This window comes from Dasypus novemcinctus, chromosome 21 (assembly GCF_030445035.2).
Source record: "Dasypus novemcinctus isolate mDasNov1 chromosome 21, mDasNov1.1.hap2, whole genome shotgun sequence".
Lineage (NCBI taxonomy): Eukaryota > Metazoa > Chordata > Mammalia > Cingulata > Dasypodidae > Dasypus > Dasypus novemcinctus.
Genome location: NC_080693.1, coordinates 27,671,807 through 27,689,062, shown reverse-complemented (window position 1 = coordinate 27,689,062; position 17,256 = coordinate 27,671,807). Strand labels below are relative to the sequence as shown.

Sequence of the window (17,256 nt, the reverse complement as noted above, 5' to 3'; positions counted from 1 at the left end):
AGTTGGGACACAGACTCTGTGACCTGCAAAACCTAAAATATTTACTGCCTTCCCCTTTAGAGCAAATGTTTGCTGGCCCCTGTTCTGGAGGAAGAAAGACATGTAAAATGACAATTTACAAGTGGGTGATCTTTACCATAACTGAAAAAGGCCCTCCTGGTGAACAGAGGAGAAAAGACATAGATTTGCCTGGGGAGGCTGTTGAAGGCTTCCAGGAGGTGGCAAGTTCTGAGCTGAGTCTTGAAGCATGAATATGAGTTTGTCATCATAAAGAAGCAGCATGCACAAAGGGCACAGGGGGAGGAAAGGGCCTGTCACATTCTCAGAGCTGCAGGCATCCAGGATGGGGGGGACACACAGGGTCTGACCCAGGAGAAGTGAGAGCCAAGGCACCAGAAGTCATCAGGGACCTGTGCTTGGCAGGCCTTGAACACTTTGGAAATCAGGCCAGGACCATCCATTCTTTGTTGAGGGCAGTGGGGAGCCATGGAAGAGCTTAAAGCAGGGGAGTGGAAGTGTCTAGATGGGTATTGTAAGATCCCTGGCTGCCGCATGGAGAACAGGTTGGCAGGACAGAGGCAGGGAGGCCAGTTAGGAGGCTGTTGTCCAGACGACAGGTGGGAAGACCAGAATCCAGGTGGTGGCAAAGAGAATGGAGAGAAAGGTATGGCCTGGGGAGATAATGAGGAGGAAGAATTTTCAGGACAATGTAGATGTAGAGAATGAGGAGCTCTCAGATGTCCATTGTGGGTGACCAGGAGGGATAGAGGTGCCACTTACTTGACAGGGAGCTCCATGGAGCCTGAGGCCGTCTATTTTGCTCATCAATATGTCTCTAGCATTTAGGACAGGATAGTGATGGCACATGGTAGGCACTCAATGAATGCTACTAGAATGAAAGGATGAAATGGGTTGAGAACACAGGAGAAGGACAAGCCAGAGAAAGTGAGCTCGACTGTGGACACATGAGGCTGACATGGCTGTGGGACAAGAGCCCCATCAGCCCCAGCCCGTGGCTCACGGGAGAGGTCTGGGCTGCAGGTTGAGACTGGGAGCCAGAACCAAGGAGCCAGCCAGGAAGCCACGGGAGGGCCGGGGAGAGGCCAGGAGGGAGAAGAGGCTGAGCTGGGAACAGGAAGAGGAGCAGCAGGGGAGCCGAAGGGGCCCAAGGCCCAGGAGAGAAAAGGGAGGAGAGGGTTTCAGGGGAGAGTGCTGTCACTGGGGAAGGACAGTCACTGATGACCTTGACCTTGGAGGATAAGGAGCTGAGAAGGCTGGACTCCCTTGGAGGGGTTGTGAGGGTCATAGGCAAAGTCGGGGAGACGTAGGGCTGAAGTTAGAGGAGTGGGCTGGGGCGAATGAGCAGGCGGGGAACGATGGGACCAGAGGCGGTGCTACTTGCCTGGAGACCAAAGGCTGGTTGGGCATAAGCCAAGGAATGGGGTGAGGGGCGGCAGGCTGAGAAAAGCACTGGGAGCCTTCACCGTGGCTCAACATAAGGGGCAGCATCACCTGCAGGGAAGGGCAGGGGCTCAGGGGAGGGGGTAAAAATCAAAGAGCTTTTTTGGGGGCAACAGATAGACAAGGGAGGGCAAGGGCCTCACGGCTCTATGAGTTTCTCCAGCAGCTCTCAGGAGCCAGGATATGGATATGGAGAAGGTGAATGGTAGACAAATCCCAGAGCTGAGGTTTGACCAGGAGGGTGTGAGAAGAGGATAAGGGGGCTGGAGAGCCCAAGGTGGTGTCCTGAGAAGAGAATAAGGGGGCTGGAGAGCTCAGGTGGGGTCCTGAGAACGCAGCGAGAGAGCCCAGGCGAGCTGAGGCAGGGGCAAGCAGGAGCAGCTGGACTGGGGGGTGGGGTGGGGAGGAGGCGTGCAAGGCAAGAAGGGAGGGTCAGAGGGACTGTGGGGGCTCAGAGAGGGACAGTGCTGGTGCAGCCCTGGAGGAGATGGCTGCTGACATCAAAGCTAAGAGGACGAGGTGGTGGTGGGGTAATCCACATGGACAGCAAGCCATCCCAGGGGTCCTGGGACTCAGGAGGAAGGAAAGCTGCCACCTACTACCAAAAGTCTCCAGTGAGTTTGCGGGGAGAGTGGTCGGGAGAAAAGATGACATTGATGGGAGGGACAAAGTGAGGGGCAGCTGATGGTGAGCTCAGTGGAGGAGGTGGGATCGTCCCAGCTAGGCTGGGGTGGGGGGCGAGGTGATGATCAGGAAGTGATGCTAGAATGAGAGGGGTGCTGGGATGGGGCGTCTGGAGAGGACATATGACCAGTCTCCTCCAGGCAGCTGTCAATGGTGAACCACAGTCTGTATGGGCAGATGGCACAGGGTCGGGGGCCAGACAGAACTGGCTTCCCAGCCTTGCCCTGGGGTGTGGCGTGGCAGGGCTGAGGGGGGCATCACTGGAGTTGGTTCCTGATGCAGGCTGGACCCAAGGCTTGGGGTGTCAGAGAGTGTGGATAAAGGGCCCCAAGCAGGGCTCCCTGGGGGAGGTCTGGGAAGGCTTCCTGGGGGAGGCCGGCTGGCCTCCACCTCCCTGCAGGAGCCGCCCTGTCTTTCAGTGCTTCATCAAAATCAGCGCAGCCTACGGCTCTACAAAGGACATCTCCGTCTACAGCGTGCTGGGCCTGCCACCTTCCCAGATCTTCATTGTGGGTCGGCCCACCAAGAAGTACCAAAACCAGTGCCAGGTGGGTGGAGGCTCGCTCGGGGCTGGTGGGGGGAGGCAAAGAGGGGGGAATAGGCTATTTTTTTGCTGATTCAATCATTTATTTATTCCTTCTTCCTGCCTTCATCCCTCCATCCCTCTTTCCCTCCTTTCCTTCTTCCTTCACCACACACCACTACTGGGCACCTGCCCTCGGTGAGCCCTGTTGGGTGCAGGGGAGCACCCATTGAAGTCCAGGGTAATGGCCACCAGTCCAGTGGGGGAGATGGGAGAAACTGCAGATGATGACAGTATATTAGGGCAAGAACCGCCACCCATGATGGGCAGCACAGAGACTTGTGGGTCCTAGAGAAGAGCAAGCTACCCCAGACTTGGGGGCAAGGGCAGTTTTCAGGAAACAAAGTTGTCCAGAAAGGGCTGGGAGGAGCATTTGTGGCAAAGGTGGCAATGAAAGTAAAGATCAGAGAACAAGAATATTCTGGGAACTCTCAGTGACTCAGCTTGGCTGAGGGTGATGTGGGGGAGCCGGGGAGGAGAGTGGAGGGTGGCACATCGGGGTGGCCTTGTGTGCCTGGCCAAGTTTGCACTTGGTCGTTTAGGCAGGTGGAGTGAGTGACAGGCGATGTGATTCAGAAAGACCCCCCTGGCTGCTGGTGGAAGGCGGGTTAGAAGGAGCAGTGAGGCAGCAGGGGTGGCATCCCTGCAAGGTGGGGGCAGTGGGCATGGAGAGAAGTCAGAGGGTCTGGAAGGAATATCTGAGATAGGATTGGATTTGGTAATGAATCCAATGTGCAACACGGGGAGGGAAAGCCAAGGCCGGTGGCCCTGTGTCTGGCATGGGTAGGTGGCACCATGGCTGGGATTGAGAAGCAGGTTGGTGGGGAGGTGATGAGCTCTGTGCCGGACACGTGGAGTGGGAGGTGCCAGAGTGGGACATGCAGGTAGAGGGTCAGAAGGCAGCGGGATGCATGGCTCTACGGTTGGGTGGAGGGGACAGATGTGCATGGAGTCTTGGCAGGAGCACACACGTGGGTGCTGCAAGAAGCCGTGGGAGTGGGTCCAGACCCCTACGGGGACTGTGAGGTGGGAGAAGAGAAGTGAATGAGCTCTTAGCCCTGAGGAAGCTGAGTGGCACTCACCAGGGATGACGATAGTAGTAAAACAGTCACTCTCCTGGGGCAGCCTATAGATTTACTCGTTACTTTCTCAGAATCACCCTGTGAGTTAGGTTCTGCCATCCTCGTTTACAGATGAGGAAATGAAGTCACAGAGAGGTACAGCAACTTGCCTAAGGCCACACAGAATCCAGGCTCCAACACTATAGTCCTAGAAGAAGAGCAGGAGGGGGCAGTGGCATGGCCCTAAGAGGGGCGTGGCTCTGGAGAAGGAGGGGGTGGCCAAGATCGTCAGATGCTGCAGGGGAGTTGACATGCTGCAGGGAAGCACCTGTGGATTCAGTGACAAGGAAATCACTGGCAACCTTGTTGAGAAAAGTCAGCGCACTGGGGCCAGAGCCAGACCAAGAGGGCCAGAGTCGGCGAAGAAGCGGCTGCTGGGTTTCTCAGGAGTCTTTCAGTTGCTAGTAATGGAAAGTGGTCCAGGCAGCAAAGGGAATTTAATGGCCCCTAACCTGAGAAGGCAGAGGTGGCACCAGCTTGTCCCACCTGGATGAGGGCCCTGCTGTAGAATCGGGTCCCTTTGTCTCCTTCTCTCGGGCTCTGCTGTCTCTGGGTGGCTCACTTCTCAGGCAGGTGCTCCTCAGGTAAGGAGCAGTTGCCCTGTCACCTGATGCACAGACCTCCCCCCTCCCCCACCCTGAGTGGCCACAGAGGACTCCCACTGCCGGTGGCCTCCCTGGACTACCCAGGAGGTCCTGGACAGTGGGAAAGGAGTCCTCTGATTGGCCTCTGCTAGGTCCATCCCAGTGCAGTCCGGCAGGGCAGGGGGTGGCTCACAAGAGGAAGCTAGCATGCTCACCAGCAGGCCATACAGGTATTGGAGTCTGGTGGCGGGAAGCAAAGAGGTTTCCTTCTGTGCTCGTTGTGAAGTCAAAAGCCACACAATCCATTGAGAATGGGGAGAGATGGCAGGTAGGAGACCCCAGGAAAGTCAAGGTCTGAGATGGCTGCTGCGGTCAGAAGGACATGGCCTGGAGGTCCAGCCCAGGCTGGAGACCCTGACTTTGAGGAGATCCAGGCCACTGGTGTGGGTGTTGTGTATGTTTTCAAGACAGCTGGAGGCCCAGGTGTAGGCCTGGGGGAGGGGATCGTTGGATCCGAGGTTGGCGGAGGGGGTGGCTTAACGGTGTTGTGGACAGTGTCTAAAGCCAGCCCCCCCCCCGCCCCCGCCCTGGTCTAACTGGCTGTGGGAGGAGGGGAGGAGGATGAGGGTGGACACAGAGTAGGAGGACAGCTGGAGAGGGAGGAGGCTGTAGCCAGAGAGTGGTGTGTTATGCTGGAAGATCTCCAAGATGGAGCAGTTCCACGTGAAGGTGGTAGCTGGAGTGGAGGGGGTAAGTTAATGAGGTGAGAAGTTGGGGTGCTGTGGGGGTCACCCCTGTGGATGCTGGTATCACATGGGATGATGACAGACTTTGGGGTAGAGAAGGCAGTTATGGTACAAAGGCCAAAATTGTCTGTGACTGAAGGAGAATGACCTGGAGCTCGGGAGGTACCAGGAAGACAGAGAAAGGATGGGATGCCTGAAAACATGAGCCTCCAAGGAGACGGAGGGAGAAGTGACAGTCTAGACACTGTGCTGGGAGTCAAGGTGGCTTCTGCCCCAGGCTTGCCTGGAGGTCCTGGGCCCTGGGGGAAGGAGCGGCCTCCATGGGTGGGTGGCGGGAGCAGAATCCACAGGTCTCAGCTGAGGAATTGAGTAAAAGAAGTAAGTGGGTGATTTGGGGGGAATTTGATTTACCCTGAAGTGGGGAAGTCTCCAGTCTACTTCTCAAAAGATCTTGCAGCTGTGATCACCTGGGGATTTTATTTAAATGCAGATTCACATTCAGAAGGCTGCCTAACAAGCCTTAGGTTGTGCAAGGCTGCTGGTCCGTGGACCTCACTTTGAGGAGCAAGATTCTGAGATTCATGCGCCTTGCTTTGAGGTTCTGAGGTTCCAAGTCTCCATGAACCACCAGTAGAGGGACTGGCGAGAAAGGCTGCTATGCGGGCAAGAAAAACGGCTGAGTTGGCGCATGTACAGGCTGGGATTAAAAAAAAAACAACAGCTTTGGTATTCGCGGAGTGACAAGGCTGGGGAGCAGCTGGGCTTCACTTCCAAGTGAAGGGGTACAGACAGCGGTCACTCTGCGGTGGAAAGGCGCGCGGGGAGTGAGCGCTCTGCTTCCTGGGGCTTCCACGCAGAAGCTGGAGACGGGCCTGGAAGGGGCTCCAGGCGTTGGGCGTTGGGTGGGGGGCCATTGGCCTGACGCCTGTCCCCCTCCCCCGCCTCCCCGCAGTTCCTGAGCGAAGGCTACGCCGCGCACTTGGCGGCGCTGGAGGCCAGCCACCGCTCGCGCCCCAAGAAGAACAACTCGCGCATGATCCTGCGCAAGGGCAGCTTCGGCCTGCACGCGCAGCCCGAGTTCCTGCGGAAGCGCAACCACCTGCGCAGGACCATGTCGGTGCAGCAGCCCGACCCGCCCGCCGCCAACCCCAAGCCCGAGCGCGCGCAGAGCCAGCCCGAGTCCGACAAGGACCACGAGCGGCCCCTGTCGGCGCTCAGCTGGGTGCGCGGCCCCCCCAAGTTCGAGTCGGTGCCCTGAGTGGGACGCAGTGTTCAGGTCGGGGAGGCTGCCTGCGGGCAAGGGAGGAGCTGCCTTCCCCCCACACAGGCGTTTTCCTGCTTTTTCCCTCCCGTGTCTGTCCAGCAGTGTCCGACCAGAGTGGGGGAGGCACCCTGCCCGGCCTTGGGGGCCTCCCTGGGCTGCCCGCGGAGGAGATCGGAGGGTCTCACTGCAGCCACTGCTGCCTCCCGCGTGCCTGTGAGGGCAGGCCCGCGCCAGGGCTGTTTGTGAATCCTGGGGGACAGGCCTGCCCAGAGCTGGAGCTGGGACCAAGTCGACCGTCTCTGTGTCCCTGAGGCTTCAGCAGGGCTGCTAGGCAGGCCCTGAAGGGAGACGCCTCCAGACCCGTGAGCAGCAGTCGCCTGCGGGCTCAGCTCCCGCGCTGCCTTGCGTGAGGGGGAGTGGCATTCGCGTCCACCCTCCCTGTGGCATCCTGGGTCACCAGCTTGGGTCTGGCTCTCTTATAGCAAAGTGGCCACTAATGGGAGTGAGAGGACGCCCCTGGGGCACATCCTCAAGGTCACGTGTCTGTACAGCCCCGGGGCCCTGGGCCTGGTGCTGACTGACGGTCCTGCTACCCGTTGTCTACCCGCCCTGTCCTCGGTGTCCTCACCATCTCCCCTCGGCCCTCGAGGACCTGGACACCTGCCCGGCGCCCTCCCCTGTGAGGCTGCAGCTGGGCCTCTGGGAGCCCTTGAGCTGGGGCTGACCCTCTCGGCCCTGCCTTCCTTATGTAATTGGAGGGGTTGGCCCCCCACCCCCCGGCCGGGATGGATGCGAGTTTCTTTGACTGCTAGACTCTGCCGTCCTGCACTTCTGCCCTCCGAGGCTTTCAGGACTAGGGGCCCCTGGGGGTGTCCGGTGATCCATGCCTTCAACCCCGCCTGAGAAAGGAGTTTTGGGTCTGCCGGGAGGGAGGGGCTCTGTCCCACCCCCTTAAAGGAAACCCCCCTGGGGGGGCAGGGCAGGGACTCTACCCCATAGAGAGTTGCCGTGGGATGGTGGGCTTGCCCGGCACCCGTGTCCAAATTGGGTGTCCCAGGAACAGAGACACCCTCAAAGGGTACTGAGATACCCCCAAAAGGTACGGATCGGGCTCCCATCCCCCAGTTCTGCTCATACTGGCTTCTCTGTGGCCTCTGGAAGGCATAGAGCTGAGACCCCAAGGTTCTGAGGGTCCACAGAATTTCGGCTCAAACTACTGAATCCTCTTCCCTTGCTCCTGCCACCCAGCTTGGTTTGCGCTGGTGACCTTCTCCGGGGTTGTCCCTGAGCTCTGCAGGGCTTGCTCTCCTGGGACCCCTTGAGGCCTGCCCAGGCCCTCCTGCTGCTGAGCCCTTGGTCCGGACATGGGCCTCTGCACCTCTCCCTGCTCCCTGGTCCAGGCCCACCCCCCACTGTGGTGGGGCTGCCTGGGGTTGCCCGAGGGCCCCCGAGGGCTGTCACTGAGGCTGGCGCCCGCTCTTGCAGCCAGGGCTCCGTGCCAGGGGCCAGATGTACGCACAGGAGGCAGCTGTGTCAGCCCAGTGTCGCTTCTGCTCAGTGTCTACCTCTTGCAGCTCCCATGCAGCCAGCGTCTTCCACGGCGGCTGCTGCTGGTTGTGAATTGCCCAGCACACTGGGCGCCCGGCTGGGCCAGGAGGGTCTGAGGTCCCAGCCTCCACCCTGCTCTTACCACTAGAAATGTGTCTTCTCCAGTCTGCCAGCTCCTGCCTCGTTGGCCCAAGCTGTCTGCCAGCTCTTCTGCTCCTCTGGTCCTGCCTCCCGGTGGCTTGCATGTGCCCGTCCCTCTTTAACACATCATCATTCCCACTTGACCAAAGCTCCTTGTTTCTTATTCTTGGCTCTCCATGAGGCACCAGCTTGTATGGCATAGCCACTTTAAACTGAATCCTCCCTGCCCTCCCAAAATACCGAGTTGAATTTGGGCAGACTTAATCGGATTCTCTGAAACTCCACCATCTCCTTTTGGCAGAAGCTGCTGATGTAATACTCTCAAACGATGACAGTGGGTGAGATTCTTTGCCCCCCGTTAGACTCCCACTCCCCCGAGAACCCCAGGATGGGAGCCCGTGACCATGCCTGGGTCCTGGGAAATCTGGAGCCAGAGCGAGCAGGGTTCTGTGGCCCCGGGCGTGGGATGCTGGTGCAGACAGCGCGGCATCGCAGCACGACGCCCTCTGAGCTGTAGCTGGTGCGTGTGAATGTGTGTCTGTGCATTTCTGTAGTGACAGCCCAGACCACTCCTGTACCAGTACTGCTTTCACGGCAACTACATAACCAATACGCACTTTCTATACTAGTGGTTTGTTCAGTTCTGTCGTCCAGTTAAGTTGGAGGAAAAAGAACCAGTCATGTTGTTCTCTGGAGTGGAAGTTACCGCCTCTCTGAGTAGTTCTGTGAACCCCCATCCGACTGTTTTTCTAGAGAATCCTTCCAGCCCCTGGCGCGCCTGCTCTCCAGCAGCTGGAAGTCAGAGCTTCCCGCTTGACCAAAGCTCCTTGTTTCTTGTGTGGCATGTTTGTCCCCCCCAGCCAGGGCCTGCCTCCCTCTTGCCGCCTGCCCTGCTGGGGGTGCGGGGTGTGTCCTGAGCCAGGGCCTGCTCCTCCAGCACCACGGTATTTTTCTAAAAAGCCCGACTCTTCCCTTAGGCTCCACAAAATAGGTTTTAACAAAGCATGGAGACTCCTTTGGTGCATTTGGATGAATCTTCCCCCAGCCTGGGTGCTGAGCCTCAGAAAACCAACTTGCTTGATTCCTGGGCGTGGGTCTCTGCAAGAGGGGAGGCTGGATTGAATGGTTTCTAAACTCTCCTTTGACCACCCTGGAGTCCACATACCCAGGCCCAGGATGTGACCTGCAGGCAAAGAGGGGCACCAGTTTTTACCTGGAAGCCAGGACCTGCGGCAGATAGACGTGGGTCCGGAGGTGGCACTGGTTTCCCATCAACACTCGCCCATCCAGCCAAGGTGCAGCTCCCGCCCAGGCGGGGCCCCTGATTCCGGAAGCAGGCTGAGCCTCTGCAGCTGACCCCGCCTTAAAAAACCAACTTTCCTGCCAGATCCTGGGGATTGGGTGCCAAGTGCTCTGGAAACCTATTCTCTTTGGCTTGGCCAAAAGAAACAGCCCTTCCTTTTTTCCCTTGCCTTCTGGGGCTTGGGGAAACTTTCTTACATCCGGGCAGCAAGACCTAGCTTGGGCTCTGCTTTCCTGCTGAGAAACCAGTAGGGCAGTTGGGAGAAAAGTCGGCTTGACGTCCCCCTCTTTGGGACAAGGAGAGGCAGGTGACACCAAGGAGGGGCAGGACAGAGGAGCACCCACCCTCGGACCCCGCTGCCCTTTTGTATTTGTTTTATTGGTGGTAGCAGCCGGCCCAGCCTTGTCCGTGGTCTGACCGTTCCTAAGTATTGTCTGTGGTGGGCTGGTGCCGTGGCGAAAAAGGTTTATTCTATTCCTTATGGATGCCTTGTACAAAATCCGTTAGAAAAGAAAATGTAAAATATCACATTTCTAACAGGACAGAAAAAAAAAAAAACAGCACTATGGAGTTAAAAGATTTTTACAACTGGTCTTGATTTTGATGTGAGCTGGTTTTTAACTCTCAAGCATTGTCACCTAAATAAAACCTTATTTGCCTTTAAAACACACTTTGGTCTCTACTAAGCCGAGAAACCTCTCCCGCACTTGCGTTTTCCCAGCTCAGGCCTGGGTGGAAGGGAAGAGGTGGCAGAGGAGGGAAGAGGGACTTTATTGTGAAAAAGCCATGTTGCCCAGGAAAGTCACAGTAGTGTCTTTCAACTAAAATGACAAAGCAGATTTCTTAAATAACTTACAGAGGGCAGAAGCTGCTCCTGAGCAGGGCTCTGCTCCCCGCCTCCCCCCCCCCCACGGTGCCCTGTACAGAGCGTAGAAACAGCTACCCATAAGCCCAGTGTCTTTGAGTTTGGAAATCTCTCCTATTCCTTCTTCCCGGGCTCTGGTAGGGGGAGCAGGGATGGGAGCTGGGTTCCCAGGAGCCTTAGCACGGGCAACACCGGGGCATGCGTGAGTATGCGGGTGACTCCCCACACCTGGGGACACAGCTCAGGGCTCCCCAAAATCTTCTAGGGCCCACACATCATGTTGCACAATGCTCCAGTATGGGACGAACCATCTCCCACCTCTCCAAGGTATGCCCAGGTCACTCTCAGGCAGGGGCAGGTGGTCACAGATGGGCTCGGGTGTGGCTGAAGCAGGAAAACAGAAGCTCCAGAGCAGCCTCCACACAGGCCCCTGGTCAGCAGCGGTCCCGGGGGGATGGCCGACTGCTGGGGGCTTCCTCCAGGACATCCTGGGCCAGGGGGCGTGCTAGCCAGAGATGGCTCATTTCCTGCAAGACAGAGCTCCCTTGGTGCCCCTCGTTGTGCTCAGGCCAGGGGATAGGGGGCCACCATAGCCTTTCCCCCACACTGGGGGCTGGAAGGTGGCTCTAGGTCCTTGGGGGTCCTGGCAGGTTAGCAGCCCTGGCTCCCAGTGGGAGGGAAGACATTCCTGCTTCCTGTTCTCCTGTGCCCGCCAGTGCTGGGGCTCTTTCCAGAGCATGCCTCCAAATACCCCACATGCACACGCCCCAGGAGGAAGAGACTTTGAGAAACCCACTTGGGTGGGGGCATTACCTGAGGGCACGGTCTTCAGTCCCGAATGAGAGAAACGGTCATGTCGCCACTGGTGCAGAGAAGAGGGAGGGGTTAATGCCACCAGGCGCCAGAGGCTGAGGGGCTCCCAGCCTGGACGAGGCACCCACCAGGCCTGGAGATATGGGAACACGGCCGGGCCTGCTGAGCCGGCAGAGCCCTCATAGGAGGCCGTCACCGTCGTCATCCACGTGGGGAAACGGGCCCAAGGCTGGGCAGATCCAGAGCCCAGGCCTGCCCCAGAGCAGACAGACCTCCACGGCAGCCACGCTGCTGCCCCAAGCTCCACAGGCAGGGCACGGAGCAGCCATGGAGAGTGTTAGAAAAAGGGCAGGGACTTCTGGAACCAGGTACCCAGCCACGCGTGAGGTTCCAGGGGATGGACAAACACAGCCGGAGGGCCACGCACATTCAGGGCACATCCTTAACCACCATCCCAGCCTAAGTCTTTCATCCCTTCTCATGCTATGGATGAGGTTCAGAGAGGGTAGGAACTCGCCAGGATCACACAGCAAATAAGAGCCAGATCCAGAAGCCTGTTTGAAAAGACACCAAGACTAAGGGGGGCCCCCTTTTTTGCCTTGAAGCATGGGATGCCCACTCACCTCTCTTCAGCCATGATGACCTCATCCAACTCATGGGACAGCTTCTGGGGATGCTGGATTCCTGCCCCCGTGGGCTCTAGGTCACTGTCAGACTCGCTGAAAAAAAGCAAAAGGCACCCCAGTGAGTAGTCGGAAACCTGATGCAGAATTCCCCTCAACCCAGCACTGGGGCCTGCTCGAAGGCCAGGAGATGACCGATGGGGACCGGGAACCCTCACCCCAGACCAACAACCCAGAAGTGACATCAAAGTCACTTGGAGCACCTGGCAGGGAATGGGGAGATCAAAGGCCCTGAGGCCCAGGTCGTGGCTGGGGAGCTCTGCTGTTCCCCACTTGCAGACAGCCTCAGCCCAGACCAAACCCCTCCAGATGGCTGAAAACTCACCCAGGAGGCTTGGGTGAGTGTGGTACAGCCAGAGCTCAGCTCCTCTTTTCCTTTTACAGGTAGGAAGGGAGGCCCTAAGGACTTCCCAGGGCCCCAGCAGTGGGGGCAGAGCTGGGCAGAACACGGATCTGACTCAGCTGCAGGCGGCCTGGCTTCCTGGGTGGTCAGGGGAGGTGCCCAGAAACCACGTGGGCCCAGTTAGTCTTTTGCAGGCCAAGGGGGAAGAATCGTGCCTGGACCCAGAGGCCACTGGCCCGGCGGTGAGGGGCTGTCCCACTGACCTGGGGGAGCAGAGGGGCTCCGTGGAGGAGTAGGGGCTCCAGAAGGCAGCCTCTCGCCTCGACCGCCGCTGTGGGTGGGCACGTGGGTCCATGAGGGCAGAGAGGCCGTGACTCTCCCAGGCGCCTAGGGCTGAGCGGGCAGGGGCAGCTCCCACCAGGCGGCTGCTCTTCTGGTTCAGGCTGCTGGGTGGGGGACTCCTGCCCTCCTGAGCCCCTCTCTTTCTCCTCCTGGCTTTCACCTGGGTGTCCACCAGCCACTTGGTGCCACTGTGGCAGGACTCCTGGATTCTCTGGGATGGACACACGGAAAGGCTAGCACAGACACAGCCCAGGTATCCAGGCCACACCTCCAACCCCAGGGTCCCACGGGCTGCTTCGAGTCTCAGGGTGAGGAATGTGGATAACATGACGGGAAATGACCTGCTGGAGGGCCCCAGGTGAGTCCCTGGGAAGCCAGCCGGAGACCTCTCTGGCTCTCAAGAGCCTCGATTTGTCTAAGTCAAGTCCTCTTTCCAGATCCAGGACAAGGCCCCGCCCCCTGACTCCAGATGCTTTGCCTTCCTACCTCTGGCCTCGTTCACCCCGACCCATCACCCACATTGGTCCACAGCGGCATCCTCCCAAAGGGTGGTTCCAGGCCCGTCCATGGCTCCTCGTTGCCCACAGGACCCAACCCTCGCTGTTAGCACTGGCATTCAAGGCTCTTTATCAGCTTGACTGCCCAGGGTCCAGGGCAAAACCTGAATGAAACTGGTGAGTCGCGTGAGCTTGGGCAGGTGACGTTTCATCTCTCTGATCTCCGGAGGTGACAGAAACGATCACAGGGCTCTTATGGACAAAGGCTAACACCTGGCTCAGAGACCTGTCCAGAAACAGCTCCCTTGTCCCCACATCCTCCGAAGCCCCATCAGACGCCACGAGGACACCACCCCCATTCTTGCCTTGGAGGTCTTGTCACTCTCATGGCTTCTGTCCCTTCTAGGTGCTAACTCCAGACGTGTCTGCTTGGAAGTCACATGGACACTTCACACCCAAGAGACAACACCTTCCTGCCCACACATTTCACTTGGTCCCAAACCTTCTGTGATGGACCTTCTGGGCTGCTCTGCAGGTTCAGTCTTCTGCAAGTCCAGGTCCCCAGGCCCCTCAGGGATGGATCTGCCCTTGGTCCCTTTCCTATCAAGTGGCTAAAGAACAGGTTCTAACACACAAACCTCATCAGATCCCCGCCCGGCTTACAACTCGCCAGTCTCCCCATTGTTCCTGGGAGAGTCTAAGCAGCTTTGGCGTACCGTACCTCTCTCCCTGCCCACCTTGCTCTCTGTCATCTGGCCAAACCGGACTAAGTCTTGCCTGTTCTCTTTAGCTTATTGCTCTCATGCTACTTCACCTGCCTTTAAATACATTTCTCCTTTGCCTGGGAAGCTCCCTGGAGACGCCTCCTCTGGGAAGCCTTCACCCACTAAGCCCATGTTTGGGGCCCCCCACCCTTAGCTCCCACAGCCTCTCACTTGCAATTCCTCGGCTCAGCTTTCCTCACTTTGTGTTGGGAAGAGCTGTCTCCTCCTCAACATTGTTTTCATTCATTTCCATTTGGAGTGCTGGGATAAGGGATGAACAAGCCCGAGATCCTGTCTTCACACAGCCTCTACTCTGGTGGGCTCCTGGGGACCACCGAGGAAGCCCTTCAAAAAGGGATGGCTGGCTCTGCCGGCTTTACCTGGGACATGGCACCCAAGGTGCTCTTGGCTGAGCGAGCTGCTGCCTGCAGGCCCTGCTGCCCCGGCTCTGGGGTTTCCAGGCGTTTCCATGAAGGGCCAGCCCCGAGGTTAAGGCTGACGGCCCTCAGGGGCAGCCGCCTTTGGAACTGTCTGCAGAGGGAGCCGAGGGGGGTCTCCTGATGGCTGGCTGCGGGCTGCAGTGCCTCACCCTCCCCGCACTGCTCCTGGCTCGGGCGTGATCTCTGGCGCCTGGAGGCCCCCAGGCCCTGCCACCGAGAGGCCATTTGTCCAGTCACGAGTCAGCTCTGCCTGCTGGAACCTGGGGAGGAAGTCAAAACCCAGGTTGGCAAGGCAACCCACATCCCATGTTCCTCAGGGATCCTGGACACAGGGGAAGAGACGGGATGGAGGCCCCCGGGGTGGGGGCCCTTGGCCGTGGGCAGGAGGGGTCAGCAAGGTCCAGAAAAGGGCATTTCCTGCTGCCCCTCCCTACAAGTTTCCCAAACGGCTGTCCTTTCACCCCAGCCTCCATCCTGCTCTCTGCCGCAGTCAGGACCTGCCCGCGCTGAGCCTCAGCCCCCCGGGCCCAGGGCGCCATCAGCGGCTCCCGCACAAAGCCCACGCCCCCCACTTCGACCCGAGGCTTGCAATATCCAGACGCCCCCCACGCAGGACCTGTCCCAGCTAGACGCCCTCCCCGCCCCACCCCCGACTTCTGCGAGCAGAAGCCCCCCTCCGGCCCCGGTCGCACTCACCCGACAGTCCCCCACGCGACCCCCGACGCCGAGCCCCGCTGCCCGCTCCGCCGCGGGCAGATTTGAAACTCGCGCGGGCCCGCCCCGGCCCCGGCCCCGCAGCTGATTGGCAGCCTCGCGGCCGCGCCGCAACCCGATTGGCCGCCTCCTCTCGCGGCGGCGAGTCCTGCTCTCGGATTGGCGCTCGCGGCCCCATTCATCCCGGGACGCCCGCGCGGCCCCCGCTGCCTGCGGCCCCTCGCAGCTGCGGGCCCTCCCGCCCGCGCCACCTCCCGGACGCTCGGCCCCAGGCCGCGGCGCCCCAAGCCGGGTCTGAGCCCGGGGCTTCCTCCCTCGAACTTGCAAAGATTGTGGGGTCCCGGCGGGTCTCCCGGCGCGGGGAGCGGCAGGGCTGGGCGGGGTGGTCCCGGCACCGAGAGGACTCCGGGTCCGGTGGCCTCGGGTTCCAGGCCCTTCAGCCGGTAGCTTCTGCCACCTGGCTCGACAGGGTACCCCTCCCGCCCTGCCCAGGACGTCGGGCGTTCTTTTCTTTCTTGCTCAGTGGTTTGTCCCAAAGAGCCAGGGCTGCGGGTCCGGGGCCCGGGTTCCCACGGAGGTTTTGCCTCAAATTCCCCTCAGGAGACCGGGCACTGCCCTCAGTGTTCTCCAGACTCTCCACCCACACTCCCGGCCCAAGGACACCCATCCCAGCCTCGGGACAGTCCCTGCAGTTACGACTGTTTTCCCGCCCACGCCCCTAGCCCGGCCGACGCCCCTTCTCTGCAACTCTAGAATCCCATTTCCCCTCCCATTAGCATCCAAACAGACGCGAGCATCTCCCGTTTAAAAAGCTTTTCCCCGCCTCCTCTCCCTGTCTTACGTAACCTCGAGGCAGCACTTGCCCCTCTCCCGCTTGGTTTCTGTCTTGGCCTCCGAACAGTCTGTTTAGCTTGTTGTGAAGACCAGTAGAGAGGGGCGAGGGTGGTCTATGCTTCACTCCGCTAACGGGGCGGAGCCCAGGTGCTTGACACTGAGATCCTGGGACCTCCGGTGTGGGGGAGAGGCTCTCAGTTGTTGAGCCACCTCAGCTCCCTGGTCTGCTGCTTCTCACCACCTCTCTTCTGCGTCTCCCTTTGCTATGTCCTCCTGCTGCACCAGCTCTGCGCGGCGTGGTGAGGGGCTGCCAGCCCTCCGTGGGTGCCCGCCAGCCCGCCGTCTGCGTGGGCCAGCCCGCCAGCCCTCCGTGGGTGCCCGCCAGCCCGCCGTCTGCGTGGGCCAGCCCGCCGTCTGCGTGGGCCAGCCCGCCGTCTGCGTGGGCCAGCCCTCCGTCTGTGTGGGCCAGCCCGCCGTCTGCGTGGGCCAGCCCTCCGTCTGCGTGGGCCAGCCCGCCGTGGGTGCCCGCCAGCCCGCCGTCTGCGTGGGCCAGCCCGCCGTCTGCGTGGGCCAGCTCGCCTTCACCAGAGTCCCAGGGAACTGAACCCGATTCCCAGGCCTCCCGTATGGCAGACGGGAGCCCAATCGCTTCCCCCAGATGTATCCTTGACTTTCATGAAGCTCAAACTCCAGTGTGGCAGAGAGATGGGTATTAACTAATCAAATAACCAATAATCAATTAATCAAAGAATCACATGAAAGTTAGTTCACTTCAAGTTCAGATCTAGAGAATGAGTAAGAAGCAGCCAGGCTGCTGGGTGTGGGGAACGGGAGGAAGAGATGAGATGTGGAGGCGTTTTCGGGACGTGGAGTTGTCCTGGATAGTGCTTCACGGACAATTACGGGACACTGTAGATCCCCCCAGGGCCCACTGGATGGAACGTGAGAGAGTCTGGGCTATGATGTGGACCATTGACTATGGGGTGCAGTGATGCTCACAGATGAACTTACCAGGTGCAATGGATGTGTCACGATGATGGGAGAGAGTGTTGCTGTGGGGGGAGTGGGGGGCGGGGGCGGTGGGGTTGAATGGGACCTCATATTTTTCATAATGTAATTAAAAAATAAATAAATTAAAAAAAAAAAAAAGAAGCAGCCAGGCAATGAATGTGTGTTTGTGTGTGGGGGGATGGGGTGGGGAGTTTCTCAGGACCCGGAGCAGCGTGTCCCAGAGGGCCAACACCCACTGTGGGAAACCCGGCAACGTGTGTGACTAGAGGAGGAACAAAAGTTTCATGAAACCATCCTTTACTTTGTGTGATGTGCTCTGATTATTTCCCACTTAATTAAAAAAAAATGATGGTTATAACTCACTCAAGTTATTTTCCGGTGCTCCCTGAAGGGTTGCGCTCTGTGGTTTGGAAAACACTGCTCTAGTTGCCTCTTCACGTTGCCCCCCTCACTTGAGTTGTTTGCCAAGAGTCAGAGGTGTCTGCTCCCAAACCTGTTTGCTGCTTTTTATTGTA

At 59.0% G+C, this 17,256-nt stretch overlaps 2 protein-coding genes across 3 annotated transcripts in view; one reads left to right on the top strand and one right to left on the bottom strand.

The window, feature by feature from the left end:
* PITPNM3 (PITPNM family member 3) overlaps positions 1–10,101 on the top strand; it is a 118,611-nt gene extending 108,510 nt beyond the window's left edge. For both annotated transcript variants that reach the window (XM_058283732.2, XM_058283733.2), the window contains exons 19-20: positions 2,565–2,693; positions 6,132–10,101. In XM_058283732.2, the coding sequence (XP_058139715.1) occupies positions 2,565–2,693; positions 6,132–6,437 (435 nt within the window). In that variant the 3' untranslated portion in view covers positions 6,438–10,101. The remainder of the gene's footprint in view (positions 1–2,564; positions 2,694–6,131) is intronic.
* On the bottom strand, positions 6,631–14,954 carry PIMREG (PICALM interacting mitotic regulator). The gene is made up of 6 exons (XM_004460737.4): positions 14,879–14,954; positions 14,123–14,442; positions 12,403–12,692; positions 11,737–11,832; positions 11,114–11,162; positions 6,631–10,827 (listed from the first exon to the last, which is right to left on the bottom strand). Exons 2-5 carry the CDS (start codon positions 14,405–14,407, stop codon positions 11,129–11,131), a joined length of 705 nt encoding a protein of 234 aa, XP_004460794.1. The 5' UTR covers positions 14,408–14,442; positions 14,879–14,954; the 3' UTR covers positions 6,631–10,827; positions 11,114–11,128.
* Between the last annotated feature and the right edge of the window lie 2,302 nt (positions 14,955–17,256).

Excerpts from the sequence above, each read along its gene's own strand:
- PIMREG (XM_004460737.4), bottom strand. The coding sequence starts at position 14,407 with ATGGCCTCTCGGTGGCAGGGCCTGGGGGCCTCCAGGCGCCAGAGATCA. Across the intron at positions 12,693-14,122 it reads CCTTGGGTGCCATGTCCCAG|AGAATCCAGGAGTCCTGCCA; the intron begins GTAAAGCCGGCA and ends TGTCCATCCCAG. Across the intron at positions 11,833-12,402 it reads GAGCCCCTCTGCTCCCCCAG|CGAGTCTGACAGTGACCTAG; the intron begins GTCAGTGGGACA and ends GCTTTTTTTCAG.